Below are 25,715 nucleotides of genomic sequence, written 5' to 3'. Positions count from 1 at the left end.
CTCAAATGCCACAACCTGGGAGCATTTCTCCAGATAAATCATCTGGAGCCTTGAGCCTGAAACACTCTCTCAAAGATTCCTCCAAAATATCAGAGATGGATTCTGTGTCAGGTTCATCTTCTGATGTTGAGAAAATTTCCAATGACCTTGCGTTGCTCCTTATCATGAGAGTCATCTATAAATCTAAACCTGAGACCCAAAAGTTTGCTGCTCGGATCGCAACTACTACAAAAGAAATAGACACGGTCATCAATCGTCTGAGCAATCTAATGCAGCCTGAACTCAGCAGCACAGCGTCTGCCACAAGTCTGACAAATGACAAGACAAAGTTCATCAAGAAAATAGCCAAACGCCTCATCAAGGAGTTTGGCTCCCCAGACAATGTCTTAAAGGCTTTGATGGCAAATGATTCATCTTTTGATGAGGCTCTGATTAGACATCTAAAAATCACTCTCGGAGTCATCCCGGGTCCCCCAAAGACGTCCAAAATATCCAGGTTTTTTTCTGCGGTGGGGAAAACATTGCTAAAACCCTTCAGGTGGTTCACTAAAGCCAGAGATCATTAAAATGACCATTTTGGCTTTTCCCACTGCCCTGCTTCTTTTAAAATCTTGAAGCAGACTTTTAGCACCAAATCCTTTTTTTAAAAGCATCACCATAAAATTTTGGGATCAGCCCTCAAATCCAAATTTTAGAACTGTAGTTCACGCCATCTCGTCTCCTTTTGATTTCCATCCCCCCAACCGGTCGCAGCGGATGGCCGTCCCTTCTGAGCCCGGTTCCGTTGGAAGTTTCTTCCTGTTAAAGGGAGTTTTTCTTCCCCACAGTCGCCTCGTGCTTGCTCAGAGGGGGATCATTTGATTGTTGGGGTTCTCTGTAGTACAGTAGGGCTTTGACCTTACAGTACAAACAGGGAGGAGACTTTGGCTTGATTTTTAAAATATCTAATTCGGCATGAAATAAAAAAAATCCAAATTAAAAATGCATTCCAAGTTTGTTTGTGTTTTTCTTCTGTTGTCAAATATGTAGAAAGTGTTACACGTGTGATTTTAGTCATTTTGCATCAGTTTGTAGCCGACGTGTCTGTTTGTGATCATCCTGCATCTGTTTTTGTCTGATTTGTGTCTTAGTTTGGTCAATTTACATCACTTTTGTGGCCCAATTTAGTTGTTTTGCATGTATTTGTGGCAAAATGTGTGGACGCTGTTTGACGTTGCTATGTTTTGTCTTAATGCTTCACTTTGGTTGTTTATGTATGTGCTCATTTTGATTCTAGATGTAGACCTGACATCTGAAAATTAGCACCTAGTCCACTTCGAACATTTTTTTTAGTCCAAATAAAAAAATTTGGACTAATAAAAGTCCAAATAAAAAAATGTTAATACTTTTTTTTTTTATTTCGCCAACCTTGTAGAGCAGTGGTTCCCAAACCTTTTTTGCTAGGCCCCCCTTTGTTTTACAAGAAAAATGTTCGCTAAAAAATATTATTAGCCAAAGCTTTCACTGGAAGTCAGTTACTGGTGTCAGGCCAGCTCCCACTTCTTCTTTTGTGTTACTTCTGCATATAAGTATACACAAAGAGACATTGAGACCTGAATCACAAATAAAAGCCACCTTCAAGATTAACAAACACTGTTTAAAGAGCTCCGTATAAACTTCTGTGTGCAACAAGGCCTCTGTAGCATCCAGACCACACTGATCTAGGTCTTCTTGGTAGAAGAAGGTGTTTCCTTTTTCCAGATGTTTAAATGCCAGCCTCCCCAGATTCAGAAGAAATTTCCTTTCAGCCATCTCACTTGTTTCATGTCCCCCCACATGTTTGTTCCCCTTCTTCATCTGAACCAACAAGAAGTGTGAGTACATGTCAGTCAGGGTCTTGGGCAGCTCTCCTCTCTGCTCTGTAGTCAACATGTGCTCCAGAACTGTAGCAGTGATCCAGCAGAAGACTGGGATTCTACACATGATGTGGAGGCTCCTGGATGTCTTCATGTGGGAGATGATTCTGGACAGCTCTTCATCACTGAATCTCCTCCTGAAGTACTCCTCCTTCTGGGCATCAGTGAAGCCTCGTACTTCTGTTACCCTGTCAACACGTCTAGGAGGGATCTGATTGGCTGCTGCAGGTCGGGGAGTTATCCAGACGAGAGCCGAGGGAAGCAGATTCCCCTGGATGAGGTTTGTCAGCAGCTGGCTGACTGATGACTTCTCTGTGACATCAGACAGCAGCTTCCCGTTGGTGAAATCCAATGATCCAAGTCTGCTTTCATCCAGGCCGTCAAAGATGAACAAAAGTTTACAGACAGCGAGCTTCTCTGCTGTGACCTTCTGTAATGTTGGATGGAAAACATGGAGCAGCTCCAGAAGACTGTACTGCTCGTCTCTGATCAGCGACGCTGTTGGTCAGAACCACTCTGATGGGTCTCTGTTGGTCAGGTAAGGCTTTAAAGGTGTCGTGACACCTGACTGTAATGTCATCAAGAGCCTCCATCTTGGAAGCTGTCTCCAGCTGCATCACCTCATGTTGGTTATGAACGTCTTCATTCTGTCCCTCTGTGATGTAGAGCTCAGTGTAGATCCTGTTCGGGAGGGTTCCACTTCCTGTATTATCAGTTTCTTCAGTCACACTTTCAAACCTCCTCCTCAGACTGGTCTTATATTCTTCTAAAACCTCTTCCAGACTCGCATCTGCTGATTGACAACAAGAAACCAAAAAGAATGAAATGTCTTTAGTGTGTGAAACTGCATGAAAAACAGACTTTTATCTTTTGACGGGAGGGATGGGAATGGTGTTAAGCATTGTAAATTGTAAATAAGCTTCAGAAAATAGTAAATCGTGTAACATGACATTTTCGGCATTAAGTTATAACCAGTGTGTGACTTATTTAAAACATTTTGATTCATAATCAGAACCTTTTTTTTGTCACAGCAGAGACAAGAAGCAACTGTTAAAAATGTTCCTAATGAGACATTTTAAGAGGAGGGAAAATCCCCCTCATACTGGCTTCACATCATTGGCTCCCTGTTAAATCCAGAGCTGAATTCAAAATGCTTCTCACATAAAAAGGGCCATAATAAAACAGCCCCATCTTATCTGAGAGGCCTCACAGTATCATATCAGATAGATGGAGCACTTTGCTCTCAGCCTGCAGGTTTTATCCTGCCCTCCTCCCCTCATTCCAACCAGTCGTGGTGGATGGCGGCCCGTCACTGAACCTGGTTCCGTCTCAGTTTTCGACTGTACAAAGAGAGAGTTCTTCTTTCTTAATGTCTCCAAGTCGTTGCTCGTAGGGAGTTGTCTGAGGCTTTATTACTGAGGCTTTACCTAACACTATAAAGTGCCTTAAGGTGGCTGTTGTGACTTGGTGCTATATGAATAAAATTTAAGCGATAGCAGAAAAGCAACAAAAACTGTTAACCCAAGAAAATAATGGAAGGAAATAGTTCTGAATATGCTTAATACGCGAATCCTCATCTTATATAGTTCATGTAATCTGCTACATGTAATTTCATTCAGTGTGATGTTATATGTAATCTGTGTGGGGAAAAACGAGTTATTGTCGTCTTAGTGAGCTCTGTGGGTCAGACGTTTCTGGCTCTGTACGAAGAGAGGGCTCGTGAGCGCGCTCCATTTGTTCTCCATGTGATCCTTTACTCTCTCTGTGCTACTGCGTCTCTTTGCCTGCTGTGCTACACCCTGGGATTACTGTTGCTGATGTTTGGCCATTTACATGATTCTGTTCTTGTTGTACAGTAGCTGCTTAATAAAGTGTGTACATGAACTCTGCTCTTCTTTAGATGATCTTTTGTTGAGTGTTTTTTTTGTTTTTTATTTCATCTAAAAATCTACAAATGACCAGCTAAACTTTTGGCCCAGCAGCACACGCAGCCATACAAACTATTTCATTTTGAGCTGCTGCTATGAAATCAGAGCCAAATGGAAAAGCCTGCTGCAGCGTTTTTTACTCTGATTTTCTGTTTGTATTTGGATTCAGCCAGTATCCAGTATTTTGATCATTTATTTCCAACAAACAATTGAATCCTTTCGTTTCTAACACATCACCCAGTTTGCATCAGTATTGATCTCCAGCATGTTTTTCTCCGCGCGAGAGCCATTATGTTTTCAGTGTGTTCCTCTGATTGTTTTGAGTAGTATATATTGAGGATTGCCTGATATTGTGAGCAGGTGGGGAACATGACAGCTGAACTTTAGCAAACCAGGTGAAAAATAATTAAGACAGGAAGTAAAACTAACGTGAGACATGAAAGGAAACAACATTCAAAGTAAAACAGGAAAAAAACCTATACCATAAAAAATCGAATGAAATCTTTTTCATGCACCTACAAAACAAGAAGTCAAGTTTTCAAAAATGTGTTCATCAGCACACGGATACCGACTCTTACTTTGGACAGAGATGCCACAACTGGTAGCGACTGAATCCTCTGAGACATCTTGACCCAAAGCACAGCAGGACAACTGCTCCTCCTCCTCCACACCAACATCACTGTTCTCTCTGAGGACACAAAGGGAAAATTATTATTACCAGTGCAACTGTCAAAGTGACCAAAGTGACTCACACGCAGGTGTTTACAGTGCATTCATCTGTAGTGAATAGTGAAGCACAGTTCAAAAAGACAACAGGACGAGTTGATGCAGGAACTTGCCTTAGTTAAAGGTACAGCTGCACAAACTAAGTTCAAACCTGATCCTTTTCTATGCAGAGCTCTTCTCTAAGGTCAAAAGTGTTCTCCTCAAGGTTTCCCACCCAATGACTGCTTTCAGTTTGTCACGTTAGGTGCAGTGTGGAAGATTATTCCACGATCAATGGTCTTTGATCAATGATTGTTGATCAATGGTCATGACAATTTGCATATTCATGATCAAGGAACTGACGTCACAGCCAGTGGGCTGGTTTCAGTCATTGTACAAATGTACTGTTTATAAGACTGGAAAGCTGCAGTCAGCTGTGTGTGACCACCCAACAATTTATCGTTGATGGAGTTCATCTTGTTCCAGAACAAGGAAGGGAAAATGCAGCTTTTTCCCTTCTGCTGTCTTTCTCGAACTGAGCAAAACTATGACGTGGGAGAAGTGGAACTGCTAGCTGGCGGGAGGGAGCAGAACACCTGCTCATTGTTCATCATTTGACTGACCACAAGCATCTTGCATATCTCACAGCAGCCACTCAAGACAAACCAGGTGGGCCCTCTCCTTTGCTTGGTTCAACTGTGTTATGATCTATAGACCCGGCAACCCAAAACGAGAAACCCAACACTTTGTCCCGTCAATTCTCAACTTCTGATGCCACGGCAGAGGAGACCATTATTTTCCCGCCCTCCTGCATTGTTTGTTTGCTGTACTAAGAGATTGAGTCATTTTCTGCAATGCATAGCGGGACACATGTCCCAGATGTTGAACTTCACATCATATCATGCTTTGTAGATACTTGCAAATCTCTATAATATTAAAGCTTGGCATTCTACACAAAAAAGCTATGAAACCCTGAAAAAGAACCAGCTGTTTTTCTGTGTTCTTTAAATTAATATATTGACCATTATTAGCTGCAAAGGCCTTTGAAACGGATTTGCACAGGGCAGATGTATTCAGGTGAAAATGTATGACTATATTATGCCAAGCTTTTGAGGATCTTAATGTCTTTTTCCTTTTTGGCAGTTTTGTTCGCTGACTGTGGCAGATCAATACTGAACTACAGGTTAAAAGTCTTCATATAACAGGAAAGTTTTTCAGCTGCATTATTCACTTGGAAACTCAATCTCTGATTTTCAGAATCCATTTGTTCCATTCCAATCATATTACCAAATCATACACTTTTGTTGTTGTTATAAATGTTATTTTGGTTTTAGCGACAGCAATTCTTCGCTTCTTTTTGACTTTTTAAAGATGCATCTTGTGGGCTTCAAGTATTTGGAGTTTCCATCCAAACTTCTACATTCTGAAGCCTCTACAGCTCTGAAGATATTCAGAGATGCTGAACCAAACAACCAACCGTGTCTTCTAAGCCTACATTTTATTTCTTTTTAGTTTGATGACAAAAAGTAGCCCCTCACTCAGCCGTACATCTCTGGGCTCAACTCTAAAGTCCAACCTCCTCCTTAGGTTTGTCCTTAAGGCTAAACGTCCAAATTCTTGAGACGTAACAAAATTCAGTTAAAATGAAGTCTTCATTTTAAACTAATCTTACAAACCAATACCAACTAAAAATTGGCAACTAATATTACCAAAGTCACTTTGACTATTCTCATAAACTGATCGGACTGCATTCATTTTATATATAAAGCTCCAGTCACCTCAAAGTGTTACTGGGCACTGCGCTGGTATGGAATGACTGATAAACGTCTGTACAGGTGTTTTTGAAGTAATAATCATCATAATCTCAAACTTCCAGGAGTAAACTCCACTGACACCAAGTCCACCTGTTTGTCCACATTCTTTTAAAGATTTCAAAGTGAAACTTTTTGCACGGATACTGTGGAATTTTCTCTTCTTAGTATTTAGTATTTAGTATTTATTTATTTATTGTCATTGTCAAGAACAATGAAATTGCGTTTGGGGCTTCCATACAACCCAAAAAAAAGAAGAAAATAATAAATAAATACCCCTTAAAACCCAAGTGTACATATTTAACCCAGTGTGACTCCAATGCAATAAGACAATCCTTAGCAATAATGTTCGTAGAAATTCAGACAAAGACCTGAGAAACATGACAAAATACAACAATGCAACCCATTCAATATTATTGTACTGTGAGATATGATATCAGATATGATAGTTATCTATTTAAGAAAGAGGGGGGGGGGGGGGGGGGGGCAGGAGGGGGAAGAGAATAAAGATATGATGCACCAATGCAGACCAGTTCATTGCTATTAAGAAGTTGGATATGGTTATTGTCCGTGAGAGGGGGGCAGAGAGTTCAGGAGCCTCACAGCCTGTTAAACCAGTCCTCTCCCACTCAATCTTACTTGTCCTTTTAAACTTGTAATTGTTTCTACATACTGATTTCACCTATGTTCTCTATTTCCTTCGTGTACATTAGAGACAGTATCTTACTTTGTGTCGGTCACAGACAGACGGCTGGATCCTGGAGACTCCAGATCACTCATCTTCAGTCAGTCTGAGAGAGAAACCAGCAGTACTGACTGTGAAAGGAGAACCAGAATCATGGTGAATCTCTTTTCAGGAGTCACATCCAAGACTGACAGAACAAAAAATGAAACACACTCATGGTCTCGTAAAAAGTGACTGTGAGGAGAAGGAGGCAGGCCTTCATCAACACAAATCAAACAATTATTAATTAATTCGATTTTTGATGGAAACGGAAACAAGCAAAATACGCACTTACTTTGACAGTTAATGATAATTATACTACTGTTTAACACCGCGTGTTTCCGTTTGAGTTAATCTAATTATGGTTCTGTGAAATAACACTCAGTGATTTTCAGAGTTCAGTCAGACTGATCTCAGAGTTATGTCCGTGATCACCACTGTATGAAAACTTTAGTCACATTTAAGGGCAATATCACCAAAATACAGTAAAAGATCTCCTTGAATGTTTCAGATAAAATGGAAAACAGACTCATGCAGTAAATATTCTTTTATTGGAGAGAAAACTGTGCAGTATAATTTACTCTAGATGTTGAAGATATGAGAGCATTAAACAGGCTGATGTTTGGAAGAGGCTCTGACAGGAGAGAGATGATACAGAAACATGGCATCCTTATAAAATACTGACACACTTTATGAACGGACAACTTTTCACAGGAGGACTTCTCCATCTACTGTCTCTCTCATTAGTGGTTTAAACAGGGTGAGAGCTCTTTTACGGACAAACTTCAGCACTGCATGGTTGAGTCTGTGTCCTCACCACAGTTCGCGGGCCACATATTTGGTGAACCGTCTCATACATGCCAACCCTCCCGAATTTCAGTGCCCCTCCTGAAAATCTCCCGGAGCCACCATTCTCCCGAATTTCTCCCGATTTTCAATCCAGACAACAAAATTGAAAAAACATATGGCAGAATTCATAGCGCGTGAATAAACTTTTAAACTATTTTCAGGCGAGAATGTAGCTGTGTAAACTTCAAATCTCTGAGACGGCGAGAACACCGGACTCCCGGCACATCGTTTTCAACCCCCCGCGGTCTTTCGCTACTCGGGTTAAACAGGATATATAAGTCACTTCGATAACTTCAAAATGTTCTTGTTTGGCTTTTCCAGTGTTTTACTTGTTCGTGAGTAAATCGTTTTGGCTGAGATTAAAGTTACTCGATTCGATTAAATGTAGGGTTGCCAACTCCCTGAAAAATAAATAAGGGACACCTCGTGGCCAGGGCCGGGCAACCCAGTTGTCTTCACCCTTCCCAGTGTGGTAGCTCTTTTTTTTGTGTGTGAAATTATTTTTTTAACCATTTGACTTGAATTTGATTTAAGCAGATGCATATTCTTTGTGATATGACCATATGGGAAACAAATGATCATTTAGCCATTTATTTTTAGCTCAAAATGACAACATTAACACAGTAAAACAGGTCTCTTTCTTAAACAGAAGCCTGTCATGCTTAACTTTTGAGAATATAAGTAAATCTTTCTTTAAAAGAACTCTGCCCTGCTTAACTTAAAATTATATAAATTAATAGAAAGCAATACAACAAAAATATTCTTGTAACAGTGCACATATAGTGCATTTAGTACAATTGGCTTCAGTTGAGGTATTATTTCAGCTTTTCTAATGCTAATCAGCTGCTCCTGTTTGTAAACCCGCTTGTTCCCATGATTACGCATCATAACTCATCATCATTATTCATCTATGTATTACTTTTATGTATTAGTGATCTATTTGTTGTAATCATCTATCCTTTCAGTTGTTTATTACACAAAATAAATTATATTATCACACTTCTGGCCACATAGCGCTGATATTCACTGCACATGCCCATATTAACCTTAACCAGAGGGTTTAAAAAACAAACCAGTGTTTACATACCATATCTGCTTCTGTCGTGGCCTGGTGGACAAAAAAATGGTTAAGGGTTCCCCGAGCTTTCACGCCCCTCATGTTCTTCATGTGCCCACCACTAGAAGCATGCCTATGGAAAAAGTGCGCCGGCACACAGTGCAGTGCGCTTTATAGGTGTTATCGTGCATGTTCCCAGCCCAGTGGTTTCCTTTTCCCATTCCTCCCTGTATTTATTCTTATTGTATTCTAATTTTTGCGTCATAACTTTTGCACTATCCACTTCCTGCTGTGACAAAACAAATTTCCCACGTGTGGGACTAATAAAGGTTATCTTATCTTATCTTTCGCAGCCTTTTTTTCCTTTCTCTGGGCGAACAAACATTGCTGCTCTAATGCTGGGCTTACACTGTGCGATTTTTGGCCCATTTTGAGACGATTTATGAGTCGTGCGACCGATTTGGTGATCGGCCCGATTTTGGCCTTCATCGTGCATCGTGTAGTATACGTGGGGTAACGAGAAGCGATTAACACCTCGAGCAGCTCCCGATCATCAATCGCTCGTGAGCCGCTCACACTGCTCACGCGCAAACACGTAAACGTCGGTGAAAAAGACGGTGCAGCTCGGCTGTGCAGCGTGTGATCTGGACACAAGCGATGGAGGCACAACTTGTAGAACTTTGGAAAGCTCATCCGAGCCTTTTCGATGTGGCCTCACAAAATGATCACGACCACAACAACCGTGAAAATAGTTGGATTTACACTGCTGCTTAATCACAGCTGCCTGATCAATGTTTTTCATTAGCAATTTAGCAAAGTTGATGGTGGTGTGCGTGTCTGTGTGAGTGAAAGACAGAGGGAGAGCGAGCGACAGATTTTCTGTTATAACCTTCATTTTATGGAGGCACAGTGTGAGCACTCAGGTCGCATCAGAGCATCGGGTGGTATAGTGTGAGACCCTGCATCGTGACCTACCAACTTCTAACCCCTGCGAGTCAATCGTGCAGTTTGAGCAGGAGCTGAATAACGTGACTGAAAAAATCGCACAGTGTCTGCCCAGCTTTAGGTGTACTGTCGTCCGAGACTTGCACCGCAGTGTCGGCGTTTGTTTCCCTGTTGGCCATGCTTCTTGTTGTGGTCATCTGTTGTCTTCCGGTATTTTCTCCGTAAGCGACCTTTCCTCGACCAATGAGATGAGCGGTAATCTGAATTGTCACACTCGAATTGTCATAAGTGTGCTGTCAGCTCATTGGTCACAAAGCAGGAGAGGGGCTGGGAATTATGTTTTCAAACAAAGTGTTAATTCCATTAAAAGTTATAGACTACTTTTGATTCTCACTGGATTACGGGACAAAGTGCGTCCCTTATTAGCTCAATACGGGACGTGTACTTTTGTTTCTAAATACGGGACGATTCCGTTTTTTAAGGGACGGTTGGCAACCCTACATATATGGCATCACTCTTGGCTGGAAGCAGTGCTTAAACAATGGAAAAAACACAAACTTTGTCCAAAAACCTCTCATGTTTAACTGTTTCCCACTTTAATAGAGAAAACAAAGCACCATCACAATAAACTAGCTAGTCATAGATATCAATATTTACTAAATAATAAACGATATTGTGCAGCACGCAAGATAGACAGCGCACAGTGTGCTTTGAGGCAGCAGCCAAGAAAGCTTTAGTCCGTGTCTGTGAATACCCATGTGTGCATACCTGTGTGGATCAGCATGCTTGCATTCCAAAGGTTTCTCCATGTAATGATCTGCTAGGGAGTGTGGGGGGGCCACAGCCCCGTCCTCCAGGGTGTGAAGCGGGTATGGAGGAGATCAAAACTCCAGACATCCAGAGGCCCCCAGAACACAAGAGACCATGGAAGACCAACAGAGGGGCAGCCGCGCCACTGTCCCAGTAAGAGCTGAGGAGAGTCCCAGATGAGGGCTCGCCCAGCAGCCGCGGAGCAGAAGTCAGGGGGAGTTGCAGTGACGCGCCCGTGAGCTCCGCCGGCCCCCAGCTGCGCCTGAGTGACCGAGCCCTAGGCCGAGAGGCCGGGGGCACCCCACCTCCAAAGGGGCCCGAGCGAGCCCCAGGCCCCAGGCCCCGACAAGCGGCCGCCAAGGAGTGAGCCGGTGTGTACCCGGACGTGATGGTGCTTTGTTTTCTCTATTATTATGTTGCTCTTTGTTGTTTGCTGTCTCCTCTGTTTGTTTTTTTTGTTTGTTTGTTTTTTTTTTTCCTTTCTCCATACAGGTGACCCAGGAGTTCTTTTTTTTTTTTCCTCTCTCTTCCCCCCCCTTCTCACCGTCTCTTCTCCTCTTTGGTTTTCTTTCTTTCTCTCCCCCTCTCTCTCTCATTCATTCCCCCTGTCCTATTTATTAAAAAAAAAAAAAAAAAAAAAAAATGACAAAGGATGAACTGAAGCTCTGCCATCACGTAATGTCGCATACTGCTGTTTCTGATGTCATTTAAAAAAAAAAAAACAAAAAAAAAAAAAAAAAACAAAACTGTTTCCCACTTTTTCTTTGGTCATTTTAGCCTTTTTGGCCAGGGTGAAGGGAGTATCTGCCATCAAACAAGAAGACAGCCGCATGTAGCTATGATGATGTTTGCTAGTTCACCTTACATGCATTAATGTAATAACGTGGTTAGCCTACTCAATGTAAATCACACACGAACAACATTAAGCTACTCACGCAGAGAAGAACGGCTGCTGCTGCATCATCATCCTCATCATTTCTGCTACACTGGCAGGGCTAGGGGCCAGGACTCTATTCTTCGGGTTTTTGGGGGATGTTGCTCCGGTCCGATAACTGGCAACCCACCCAACGTGCACGGTGTGAGGTCTCGCAGCAAGCTATCAAATACAGCGCATTTCTCGGCTTTTAAAAAAAAACGCGATGTGTCGCCAGCTGTTTAATCGGATTCTTGGTGTTACCTCCTTTGACAGTATCACAGTATCAGCTTAAAGCACTTGTTGCAGGCTGCTGAGTTTGCATATTTTGCTGTGAAGTACAGCCAGACTTCTGACCGCTTCGCCTTGGACATTTTTAATCTGTAGCTCTGCTCTAACAGAACGTACGTACCTGGCCCCGCCTACTATCCTCGGAAACGTAAAATGATTGGCTAGAAGTGTATCACAGCTCAGGGAAAAAAAGCACCGAAATAAAGCACCGAAATGTGCGCTGCTTTTCGGTCTGGTTACTACCGTTTATGTCAGAACCGGTGCCATCATGGCACCGGACACCGGTACCCATCCCTATTCACGACTCAGCAAATCAACGGTTGGTTTTCCCAATTTAGCCACGAACACGTTCACACAAAGGGGGGTCGCTGCTGGCAGGATATAACCAATCACGAACAGGGACAGGATCAGAGAACTTTCAGAAAATTAGAATTGCAGGCCCGCAGATTAAAAGCACTAGTTGCTGCAAAAAAAAACAAAAAAAAACAACAAAACTATTTCGACATAGTCACATAAGAAATAAATCAGAGTACACCCCGATCATGCACATTCCCAGCGATTTTAAATACCATTAAGGAGCTTCTCGAAGCCGCTGTCCTGGCAATAAAGCACTAGTAAGTGTAATTACAGGAACAACTCCATTATTTATATTTATTCTTGCAATTTTTCCTTATGCAATGGATGTTTAGTTTCAATATTCCAACAAAGAAATTCTTCAAACTGCGGCCTTTCTGTTGTAAACAACAGGTTGTCTACAAGACTTCAGTGCGCTTTTAGGGTCATGCTCGTGCAAACATCAAAGGGATAACACGGTCTCTCAAGACCTCTTACCCCCCACACAACCAAATCCGCAGGATGCTCCACACGTGCCGACGCCATCTTCCGTGTAGTGATGGGTCGTTCGCGAACGAAATGGCTCTTAGAGCCGGTTCTTTGACGTGAACGACGCGAGCCGGCTCCTTATCGCGAGCCGTCACGTGGGGGTTTTTTTTTTCTTTCTCTCAGCCTCTCTCTCGCACTTTTTTTCCGCTTCACTCTGCACGCGAGCCTTGTGCTTTACGCTGGGCAGAGGGGGGAGGGGCGGTAGTTACACTCAGTAGCACAGGAACAGAGCCAGAGAGAGAGAAAGAGAGGCAGGGACAACAACATTAGAAAGGTATAGTAATCATCCACAACTATTTTCGGTTGCAGATGATAAAGGATTGAGAAAGTTTATTCATGCAGGTCCATATGACAGAGAATATGCATGTTCTTTTAGTTTTCATATTATAATTTATATTTAATTGTGTTGTGGTTTGCAGTGTTTTGTGTTCTTTTCACTTTAAATTTGTGAAAGGAAAAAGCTGAAAATTTAAATAGTTAAAACTTGAAATGTGAATAGTTGATTTTTGTATTATATGATTTATTTATTAAATTTTATGTGGAGTGAATAAATAAAAGTATATTTACGGTGGCCCCTAGAGACAAAGCACATACAAACTTCAAATCACGTACGAACTCTGAAGCATGTACAAACTCCAAAACACGTAAAAACACGTACAAACTCCGAAGCACGTAAAAACTCAGAAGCATATAAAAACTCAGAAGCACATAAAAACTCAAAACACGTACAAAAGACAACAGAAGTGCTCCAGGATGCTGGGCACAGTGTTGAGCCTTTGTTATCTTGTGGCTACACAAGCCAGCAAGTACCAACGACCGGATTTGGTGTGTGGTAATAACAGGTAAATGAACTTTTTTTTAAATTATTTGAATATATATATGAGTGCCTGTGTATAAATACACAAACAATACACACATGCTTTCAATTGTGTGATTTAAGTGATCTAGTAGCTCTGCTTTGGAAGTTCAGTTCATGCTAGAAATGTGTTTTGGAGTTTATACGTGTTTTGTCTCTAGGGGCCACCGCATATATTTATATATAAACATATATAAATAAAACCACTTGTTTTTACGTTAGTAATTCCTTTTGTGCATAATTTTATATTATTGTTAATAATAAATTAATTAAAGCAACAAAACAACCTGAAGAGCCGGTTCGGAGCCGAAAGAGCCGGCTCTTTTTAGTGAGCCGAACCGAAAGAGCCGGAACTCTAAAAAGAGCCGGAAATCCCATCACTACTTCCGTGAGAGGTGATTGGTCTGTAGGCGGCGCTTTTATACTAATCGATCGATCTGCAGAGGAGGTTTGGTAATAAGGCTACCTTATCTGTGAGCTACATGGTCTTTAAAGCTATGTAGTCTTTTGCAACAGACAAGTGACTTTGGGAGGGATGTATCATCAGCTTGTTATATTTGCCAGTTTTGTTGATATTAGGCAGGAGAATCGTCAGATTTTTAAAACATAGTAACTAGTAAGGAAAAAGGATTATTCTAAGTTTGGATTGACTGATCAGGATAGAATAATCCCTGAGGACTGCTCATGGATGGATGCCATCAAATGAAACATAGATGTGAGACGACAAGTGCGGCTTACCATGACTCAAGTCCAGCCATAAAGAAAAGAAATAACTTCTTTATTATTAACATGGTATCTGAAGGGTCAGTACATTGCTGTTTGTGTAATGAAAATACAACTGCAAGTCCAAAACAAGGTCTGTAAAAAGTCTGTAAATAACCGCGTATATATGCACAATTCTACATGAAAAAAAATTGTGCCCTTTTGTCGTTTTAATTTTGTGGGATTCAAACAGTGTCAGGAAAGCGTTTCTCATTCATTGTATAAAATGTAGACCCGCAAATACATGACAGTAAAAAATGCTGTTACTACATTTGTCCAGCAGATGGCAACCTTCGCTTAGCAACAAAAAAAGTAATAACCACAGAGTGCCACTTGCAACTCTTCACTATCCTGTATGGCACTATACTTTGCATGTTTTATAAAACCCTGAGAATAATAATTTAAAAAATACAAATATATGCTAAAATATACAAAAGTCATTCACTTCTAGAAATAAAAGTTATCCAAGATGCTTTTCTTTCCATCACTAGTGCCCAAGCCAAGTCTTCCTCACCAGCTTGACTGTGTTAAGTGAATACTGTTTCTGTCCATGTATTGCAAATATTTCCATCCACCAGACAGATTTCAGGTATCACTCAGATAGAACAACAAACTGACACAAAGGCAAGCTGCTGGATGTCTGCAGGCTGACAACATGATAACAAGTTGACAGTTATCTGAGCAGTCTATTTTGAGCAGACAGGCACACCTGCAGGTTATTGCTCTAGGTATTTCAGCAATAGAAATCCAGCCCATGCTTGTGCTGCTGCTGCTGGGAGGATGTAGTGATCTCATCTGGAGCATGAGCAGGCCAACTGTGGAGGTCCCCAGTGAGTTTGGAATCCAAAAGAGTCTCCCTCATCTGTTGGTTCTCCCTTGTTGCTGCCTCCCACACCACCTCCAGCTCTTCCTCTATCTCCCTGCAGGTGCGAAGAGAGGAGACAAGAAAATGAGTCAGACGATCCATTTGTCCATCATTCTACATATTTGATAAGTTACAGTATTGTGAAATAGCAATAAAGTTACACAATACCAACTGGACCTGTGTAAACTGAATTTACACCCCTTGGCAGCTAAAGTGGGCACACAGGTCTGATCACTCCCACCCCTGCTCAATCAAATCATCACCATTTTTAGAAACATGGATTTGGTTTACATTTGTCAGGAGCAGGAGGAATCTGAATTTTGTCAGAACACACCTAGATGATCTTCAGATTTTCATAGTTGAACTGTTTGGATGACAATGGTCAGGATTTTCTATGAGTCGTGTTGTGGCGAGTGCCGTACTTTATGCTGTTTCATGCTGGGGCAGCAGGTTGAGGATCGCAGATGCCAACAGACTCAATAAACCGATCAGTTACTGGCCAGTAACACTGTGGGGGTGGAGCTGGCGTCAGAGAAGCGGATGTTGTCCTTGATAAGGACAATGCTGGACAATACCTCCAACCCACTCCATGACGTACTGGCCAGTCACAGGAGCACAGTCAGTGAGAGACTGAGATTAGTCAAATGCACCACTGAATGACACAGGAAATCATTCCTGCCTGAGGTCATCTCTCTGTACAGTTCCTCTATCTAAAGCCCAAGTACACACTGCAATCGTTGCACACCATTAATATCGCATCCTCTACAGCAATAATAAAAAGTCAAAATGATAAGAGGGGCACCTCAGTGTCAACTGTATACATTTAATTTTAGTATAATAGCATATAATAGTATAGTAGTGTAATATACTGGGAGATTTGTAATTAGAGCTTTTTTGCTATATTTTGTATTATTTTATTTAACTTAGTTAGGTACTGTTCTTAGTGTCATGGAGCGACTGTGACAACATAATGTCCTCCGGGATTAATAAAATATTCTGATTTTGAGTGTTGGGCTGCTTTGCTCCTTTTGCTATGACTTTCCGTAACTTTAAGGCACGAAAAGAAAAAGCACGCTCTCCAATTGTCTTTTTTCTGTCTCTAGGAACCTTTAGAAGGCCAGAGTGCTGAGATCGTAGAGCACGGGATGGAACGCAAAGGTGTAAAAGGTCGGAGAGGTATGAAGGTGCCAATCCATTTGAAGCCTTGTAGGTGAGCAGCAGGACCTTAAAATCTGCTCGAACCTGACAAGGTAGCCAATGAAGAGATCTCAGTACAGGGGTAATGTATTTCCCGGTTCTTGTTATAATGCGAGCAGCTGCATTTTGCACCATCTGTAGACCTCTAAAATTTTCTTTGGTAGCCCAGAAAGAAGAGCATTCATGGACAAGAACCTCTGCAGTGTCGCTTGACAAAACCTGTCTGATTTTGGCTATGTTCCTCAAATCATAAAAGGTGGTCTTTGTTATCTCTTTTACATGAGACTTGAAGGAGAGCACCACGTCAAACCACACGCCCAAGTTTTTTACCTTGTCCCTGCAATTTATGACATTGTCTCAATTTTCAAGATGAAATTTTGCAACAAGTGCTGAAATTTTTGTGGTCATTGAAGGCCATTGATGGTCACTCTTTTTTCTTCATGTTAAAACTCTGGTAGCGACATTTTGAATGACATGCATTCTGTGTATGCTAAAGCCTGAATAAAGTCCACTATGGTAATCAAGTCTGAAACAAATAAGAGGATGGATGACCTATTCTAAATCGGACTGTGACAGGAATGGCTGAATTTTTTACATGTGTCTAAGAAGAATTAAACAGAAATGCATGATATTAGATGCCTGTATATTAAACAAGAGCTCAGAGTCTTTTCGGTTTTGAGCCTCTTTGCAAACACAAAGCTCAGACTAGAAGAGAGTTCAATACTATTTCTGTTGGAGGAAGGTGTAATTATGATTATTTCAGTTCTGGAGTCATTCAGCTTAAAAAAACAACAACCAGATTCAGAAAGAACTTTGAATCTCTGTGAGATCAGCACGAAATAAAGTCAAAAAGCATAAAAAACAGAAAGAATGTCAAACAGTTTTTCAGTTTTGCAGCATCAGTTTTCAATAAAATAATGGCTAATCAAGTGAAGTGGAGTTGGCATTAAAGCAAGAAACTGAAGAATGAAGGAAAATGTTTAAATACAGTGAATAATGGCACGTTTGTATATAATAATAAGCGAGGAAGGGGCTTTTCTTTTCGAAAACACTATCCAAAACAGACTGTAGGTTTCTACCGTAAACCTGTCATCACCATCGCAGATAATGGGGATGCAATGGCTGCGGCAACAGTCCTCTGCTGTCCTTACATCACTCTGGGTTGCTGGGAAGTGCATGCTTCATCTTCTTTCTCAATTATATCTAAAGCAGCACCAGAGGCATTGTATATTATGATTGAAAAAGAGAAGCACACATAGCACCCCATCAGAATGTAATAGAACAGAAATGTAGTTGTTGGTTTGGGTGAATTTCACAGTGCAGGCACTCCAAAATGAAGAGTATACTGTGCAAATAGGAGTATGCATTAAGATAGATTGAGAATGTGTGGAAAATCAGTGCTTTGTAATAGAAAGGTTAGCTAAAAAGGTATTGTTATAAATAAACATAAAGCAATACAAACTGCAGCTACTGAAAAGCTCATTAAGTTAAATGGACACCTCTCCATATTAGATAGAAAATGAAACATTACGATCTCTTTAAACACAAGATTCACTGTGGGGCTTTTAGTCAAGAACTAATTGAAAAAATCCATCAGTCGTGTGTTTATGCATGTGTGTGTGAATGTATAAGCCTGAAGGTTAATGCCAGCAGTCATATCAGCAAGGGTTTAACATTCAGCTGATCACAACATTAACTGCTTACAATCCAAACAAACATGGGTATAATCTGAGGACTAAATGTCTTCCTGATCCATTAATGACAGCAACTGCAATCGATTGCACTGACAGTTTAAATAAGACTTTGATCCTTTTTAAAAATATATATTCTACACACGAATGCCCAATTATTTATTCATGTGAGTCTAGCCTGCCATCTGATGTGCATTCTTAATGTCAGCAACAAGCCAGCAGTCAAATTAGAAACGTTACACAAACAACAGGTGATGTATTTGGTATATTGAGAGTGATCCTGGATCTTTTCTAATGGAAAGAACTTATAGCAGGAAAAGAAAACCTGAGTTAAAAGATAACAAGATGTGAATCAAATTTTCTGAACATGTAACAGATATTTTTTTTTAAACCCATAAAAACAAAAAAATACTAGTTGCTGACCAGATGCATTTTTCTGTTGCTATACAAATATACATTAACTAGAGCAAACGCTTTTTAAAGGCTCAATACTGCAGTGACTGAGCATCAGGCTTTACGGCACTATAACTCTCTTCCTTCTGCGATTCAGTAGCAAAAGTTTATAACCAGATTGACCTATGATGTGTTTAATAAACAGCCTCTGGTTGAACAGTCAGTTAATTAGACTGTGCTGATAATCAGGGGCTTTCGACAAACAAGCACGAGTGTTATAAACTTCATCACTTTCTGTGGCATCTGGCCGGACTTGGATTAGACATCACAAATCTCACAAGCACACAGAGAGCTACCTTCCTCAATTAGAGATTATAAATAAAACATAAAGCTTTTAAAATCAGTCTCCCTGAAGGCTTTAAATCGCATTGACCACAACACTTACCTCCATGTCAGTAGGGATTTTTTTTTTTTTTTTTTTAGTTGGAGCAGACGAGCACTTCCTCATGAAATTAACTCACCAGGCACAATGCAGGAAAAAGTGGAGTGTTTCTAAATAAAGCAGCAATCACTCTGCTCGGCCAGGGTGTTATATTGCATTTAGATGATATGGGAATAACTGTCAGAGGGAGATGATTGTTGACGGCTCAGATGTGGCAACATTCACGCATTCAACACCAAAACAAAACCATAAAATTTGACTTTTCTGAAGTATTTTTCCAACTTTTAAACACTCAAAGTGAAGATGACTTGTTTGCCTCATTAGCTCAGTGTGAGATGTGGTGACATTTGAGTTTGGTCACAGCACGGGTACAAAATGAGCAGTGCCAGTCCAAAAATGTAGATGTGGTCTGCCTGTAGTGAGGGAAAAAACCCATCTGAGTTCATTTCCCACTAACTGAGTTTGTTTTCTGTGCCCAGGGAAGTTACTCGGTTCAGCCTTTCATATGTAGCTGTCAGGCTTCTTAGAAGAACCTACTCTAAATTGTTCTGCCTAACCATGATGTGAACAACAAAAATAAATAACCTCAATATTTCTTTAGCTGTTGGTTTGCTCTACCAAGCAGGACAGCTGTTTATGATTTGATTGATTTAAGATAAGATACCTTTATTAGTCCCACAAGGGGAAATTTCATGTTAATGTTGCCGACCTATTGCACGCAATGGCGGCGCCATCTTACCCTCCGACCATACATACATTACACAAAAACATCACATGGGGAAGACAGGTCAGAGAGGTATAACAATGCAAAATGCACCACATGAGGAAAGATAAGGAGAAAAAAAAATAACTCCCCCCAGACTGAGCTTCAATAGGGAGATCAGTTTGAGAACAGAAAAAAAAACACCTCTGCACATAGCACATGAAAAAACTCTTAATACACCAAAGAAACACATGACAAGCAACAGGGGTGGGTAAAGGGTGAGAGACAGCCAATGTAGACAGTACATCCGGGCCTGCAGCATCGGAGGGGAATAAGCGTTGAAGGCGTTTGGAGGGGTGAGTGTACATCTGCATGTGTATATATATATGTCTGTGTGCGTGTGTGTGTGTGTCCAGATTTGATACAACATTTATTAAAGAAAATAAATACTGTCTTTATGAACCTTTACTTTCTTTAGATTTTGTTCATGTTATGCGATATTGTTGAAAATATGCACTTTAGATGCACCGATTAGACTCCTTTGTGCATTAGCTGTATTATGTTTAGATCTCTGTTTGAGCTTTAGGCAGGACTGTGGGGAAGCACTTTAACCTTAGCAAATGATCATAATTTCTAACAATCTCAACGGGGAAAAAAAAGTCAAACTAATACAAAGCAACTCAAGGTCTGCATCAGCAAATGAGTCAGTGTGTCTGGTTAAAAGTTGTAAAGCAGGTGTGTATGGTCTCACGTTGTTTGTATCTTTTGCACTCTGACACTTTTCCAGTTGATGCTGTGTCTGACTATACTGTGCACATGATGTCAGTCTGACAACCTTAATTTGCTTGTGAGGACCATATAAGGTGCAGCAAAGCTTCAGAAATAAGCCTAAGTAGAAGTTACTACTGGTACTCTGGGTTAGCTCCAAGTGTACATCAGAACATCTCTCTGAAGTCCACCACTGAAGTCTGGTTGCCTTATGTTTACCTGTAAAAGACAGATCAATCTTTTGTCATTGTAACTGTTTTATCTAAGGAGCTTGTAGAGAAAAGTGTTTGGACTTCTATTCTAAGAAGTCCAGATGCTTTTCTTTACAAGCTCCTTAGACTACGATGACCTGGATGACTGACAACCTTCACAGACATAACTGTTTTATCATATAGTTTCCGTTCCAGCTCTCACTAGAGTGTCTTTGCATAATTAACACCTCAAGGATCTTATCTTATATCTGGTCTCATATTAGGCCTTTGATTAGCAACTCAATCAATTTTCTGCCTGAAACAAGCTCATTTAGCTATTCTCCCTTGAAGGCCACCCTCCCTTTAAGCCTGCTTTTTTCTGATAGGCTGCTCCTGACCAAAAAGAAGGTTTGAACTGTAAGTGGGTGGGGTTTCTGTGTTTCTGGGACATGGATATCTCTTTCACTGACAGACAAGAGTAGACCAAAACTGCTGAAACTGTGAGTGATGGAAAATGGAAAATAATGGAAAATTAAAAAAAGAAAGAAAGAAAGAAAAGAAAGTGCAATAGATCCCTTTAAATCTTGTTTCAGGCTTCTTCTTTTTTTTTTTTTAATTCCCAGCTGTGTGAGTTTCCTACTGATTGGTGACTTCTTACTTCTAGATGACTACAGTTCTGGACAAATCTATGATCCTGGCGGTTCATCAAAAGCCTATATATTATAAAAGGCACACATAAAATTTTTATAATGACCAATTTTCCCTGCAATTTTAAAGGCAGGAAAAAAAAACCCTCCAGACTGTAAATTTATCTTGAGAACATTAACTTGACTGTGAAGAAAAAAAATGATCTCATTCCTAATTAACAATGTTCCTCGGAGTGAATGACTTTTGCTAAAAAACACTTTGTCCTTTGCCTTCGGTGAGTAAAGACTCACACGTCTGCTAATTACCTCCAACCCAAACAGTTACCTGGGGCAACAGCTCTCACCGCTGCTTCCTATGAGGCTACTCACTACTCACACAGAATACAAAGATTAATCTTGGTGCTACAACAGATGGAAAATTCAATAGGAGTGTGTATGTTTGGTGGGATAGCTGCAGGAGCCAAAAGCCACACAGATGCAGTCTGACCTATTGTATTTAGCAAGGCTTAGCAGTAGCTCTGCCATCCCAGAAAACCTCCATTACAATAATAGCTTCAGTAAGCTGTCGCTATATCAGGATTTGGTCTGTTGCTCTGCAGCAGAACATCTCACTCCTTACCTCCCCCATCCTGTCTCAGTCAGCGAAGACACTAACATCATTCTGAGTTATTCTGAGCTGTTGGGGATCATAAGGCAAATAAGGCAGAAAGACAGCTACAGGGAAAAACACTAGCATCTCTCCTTAATTATGACTTTAAGCAAGTATTTTGTCCTTAACTAAAGAGAAGTTAGTCACAGCAATACAAATACATATTTACAAAATTTTACTCATCCAGATAGATATAAGTTTTAATTTTTCATTGATCATTAAAAATAAAATCAACCTATTATAACAAACACTGCAAACCAATTTAAAATTTACATTATTTTGTAACTGAAAACCAAAAAAACCCCTGAAGAAATGGCATCTTGGTGTTGAGTTGGGTTGGGTTGAGGTCTACAAAAGGTTATGGATTTTCTATGTCAGCTACATGTACAGTTTGGACTACAAAAGTATCACTGCTGTGTGTCAGTAACAGTCCTCTTTCACTTCATGCTTTAGGCTGGAAAACAAATTGCAAGGAAAAGAAACTAGATTTAACATAGGTTCCACCATAACAGCGGTCTCGAACTCCAGGCCTCGAGTGCCTGTGTCCTGCAGGTTTTAGATGTGTCCTTGATCCAACACAGCTGATTTAAATGGCTAATTTACCTCCTCAACATGTCTTGAAGTTCTCCAGAGGCCTGGTAATGAACTAATCATTTGAATCAGGTGTGTTGACCCAGGGTGAGATCTAAAATCTGCAGGACACCGGCCCTCGAGGCCTGCAGTTCAAGACCCCTGCTCTATAACGTTCAACCACCTGATGAGCCACTAAAAGCATAAACATCTTGGTCACTACATGATCCTCCTGAAATACACCACACCTTTGTGCCCAGAACCATGTAACTCAAGAGGAACAGAGAACCAGCTATTATCCCCTCTGGTCCTTTACTCTGCTGGATAAAGCAGATTCAGAACCACTCGTGAACCTGATAATTAACTACTGCTAAAAAATATGTTTATCCACATTCTTGGACATAGGCATTAATTATGCATGAGTCTCCAAGTGTGCACAACATTAACATAAAATAATGTCAGCAATTTACACTTCTCATTTTCCCACGAGTGAAAACAGGAGAGATTAATGCTGCATCAGACAAAAAGTCGAACCGACTTTAGATTAGCTGTTGTAGTTCACCTGAACCTAAAGCTAAAACGATGCTTAAACTCAATTCAAAACGGAATCTATGGCTATTTTACAACATAGCATATGACAACAAACTCAGTGTAAACCCATTCTCAGGCAGTTCTTAATCTATTGCATCATTTCCAAACAATTATTCATCACTGAGCTCAAATCCACCCACTCAAAATCCTGAAAAACATGCTAAAAATATGTTTTATCAACAAACACCAAACAGTGAGAGCAGATTATGCATTCAGGTCTTAGCTAGAAGGCTGCAGAAAGAAATCAAACAAAAGCTGAAATGTTTGTTGGGAGGAAGCTAGCTCTATAAGGACTGCTCTTCTATGTTCTGCTTTTTTGTGGCTGGATATGGCGAAGACAGGACTGCATTTAGAGGGGAAAAAAGTGATCTGAAGACTCAAACCCCTCCTGAGCTCCTGGAAGTCTCAGGCAATGCAGCTTCCCTGGAGGCTACGCAGAACTCAGCATGCAGGCGGTAATCACAACTTATCAGCATCTCTGCTGCTGTATCATGGGCAGAATACAAAGCAGTGGATCAGAGAGAAACGAATGAAGCAGAGATAGATTTTCTTCTGTTCAGTTCTGAGAAGTTTGTCTTCACCCTAGTCAATTCTCATTTAAATCGTCTCGTAACGCTCAAATGGAGAAGAAGGTACTTCTGGCTTTTTAAATCACCAAGATTTTACTCACCATCAGCTATTGCCACAATAACACATTTTATTCTGTGCCACCATTTGGAGGTCAGTCATAGATTCATTCACATGCACTCTGATGACTGGGTAAAGCTGACTCAAGGGTATCTGCAGTTACTCAAAGGCAGTGGTGCAGCGGTTTGTGGTGTGGTAAAGCCAGTAGGTTAGTAATGTCTGTGGTAATGTGTACAATTTGTCATTAAGATGCCCTCAGGGCAGACCAGGACAGGATCTTCTAACAATCTGATTAGCTTGCTTTCATTTGATAGCAGCAGGCAGCTGGCTCAGAGACTGAGCTAAAAACAGACTAACAGGGGAATAAAGGGGAAGCGGTAGATTGTTTCAGGAGCATCAGAGTACAAAGACTCAGTGTTCACTGGGTGTCGTACTACAATAGTCTAAAAAGAACCAAGAATATATGATCAACTACTGTATACACGAAATATTTACTAAATACATAACGTAAAGTATGTGCTGACATGTTCTCAATCAAATAATATCATATTTACTGAAAATATATTGCTTCAGGCAGTATTCATGTGAATCCTGTTAAGAATCAGGTGCAGTTTTTCCACCCTAAGCAGTCCAGCGTCTGTGAGCACTGTGTACAACTGTGGGGTTGGTGGTAACGTTGGAAGAAATTGCTCATCCTGGGGAGGGAGGGAGGGCTAACTCATTTTATGTGAAGGGAGGATTTTAGAACAGAGCTGTGTGATCTGCTGTTTCCACCACTTTACAGAATGTCAGCATGTATGTCCTGAACCCAGTGATGAAAGAGAAAAATGCACTGTACACATACATACACTGGACAGAACACACAGATATACAATGACATAGGACACTGACGAGATGTTTTAAAAAAGTGATATTTAAAACCTTTTTTGGCTGCTTGTGTTTACAGCTTGCTGTGAAGTTGATACTATTTACTCTAGGTAGGGTAGGAGCGTGAGCAATTATCTTAGCAAAGAGATACAAACATCAGCAAAGGTATCAGCTTTAAATGGTCATATCAACAAAATCACTGTAATGTAAACATTTACTGTCTTACTTTATCTTCTGAGGGGAATAGTTTTGGCTCTAAATGCTTCATTATACTTGCAAGAGAGCTAATAATGGTGTCTGAGGGCCATGTGGCACTGAGCAGGCATCATAACGCGGGTCCACATGTTCTTAAACTACTGAGACCAAACTAAAATTAAAGATATATGGGGTCCAGAGAGTAATGGTAAATGGCCTTTATTTGTATAGCGCTTTTACTAGTCCCCCCTAGGGACCCCAAAGCGCTTTACACACCCAGTCATCCACCCATTCACACACTGGTGGAGGCAAGCTACAGTTGTAGCCACAGCTGCCGTGGGGCAGACTGACAGAAGCGAGGCTGCCATATCGCGCCTGGTGTTGGCCAGAATATGGCCAACACCAGTAGGCGAAGTGTCTTGCCCAAGGACACAACGACCGAGACTGTCCGAGCTGGGGCTCGAACCGGCAACCTTCCGATTACAAGGCAAACTCCCAACTCTTGAACCACGGTCGCCCAAGATGTGGCTGTAGGAATTGCCCAATGTGGATCTGTGGACAAGGAATGTCTCAGTTATGGGTAATGACTTTTTTTTTTTGAATGGAATACTTTTAATTGTGGACAGACCTACTGTCTGCACAAACATGCATGAGGAGACATGGCTGGCCCATAAAATTATGGCTACATTATGGAAGCAGAAGAGTCAACAGTGAGGTAATGAACCTAGCAGAATGAAGCCTGGTTACAACCGTTTATTGTCTTGAGTGGAAGAAGCACAGACAATTGAGTAATATAACTGGGTGTTCAATGCAGCGTCACCTATTCACATTGTAACATTATGTACACACCCCCAGAACAAAAAGCTATACAATAAATCAGTATTGCACTAA

General features: G+C 40.8%; 1 protein-coding gene across 5 annotated transcripts in view; it reads right to left on the bottom strand.

Moving 5' to 3' along the window:
• Nucleotides 1-14,427: 14,427 nt before the first annotated feature.
• Nucleotides 14,428-25,715, bottom strand: part of cep89 (centrosomal protein 89) — a 60,354-nt gene continuing 49,066 nt past the window's right edge. For all 5 annotated transcript variants that reach the window (XM_024804603.2, XM_076890034.1, XM_076890019.1 and 2 more), the window contains one exon: nt 14,428-15,348. In XM_024804603.2, coding sequence (XP_024660371.1) covers nt 15,162-15,348 — 187 coding nt within the window. In that variant the 3' untranslated portion in view covers nt 14,428-15,161. The remainder of the gene's footprint in view (nt 15,349-25,715) is intronic.

Source organism: Maylandia zebra, linkage group LG1 (assembly GCF_041146795.1).
Source record: "Maylandia zebra isolate NMK-2024a linkage group LG1, Mzebra_GT3a, whole genome shotgun sequence".
Classification (NCBI taxonomy): Eukaryota; Metazoa; Chordata; class Actinopteri; order Cichliformes; family Cichlidae; genus Maylandia; species Maylandia zebra.
Note: the sequence above shows the minus strand (reverse complement) of the source record. Positions and strands in the feature narration are given on the sequence as shown.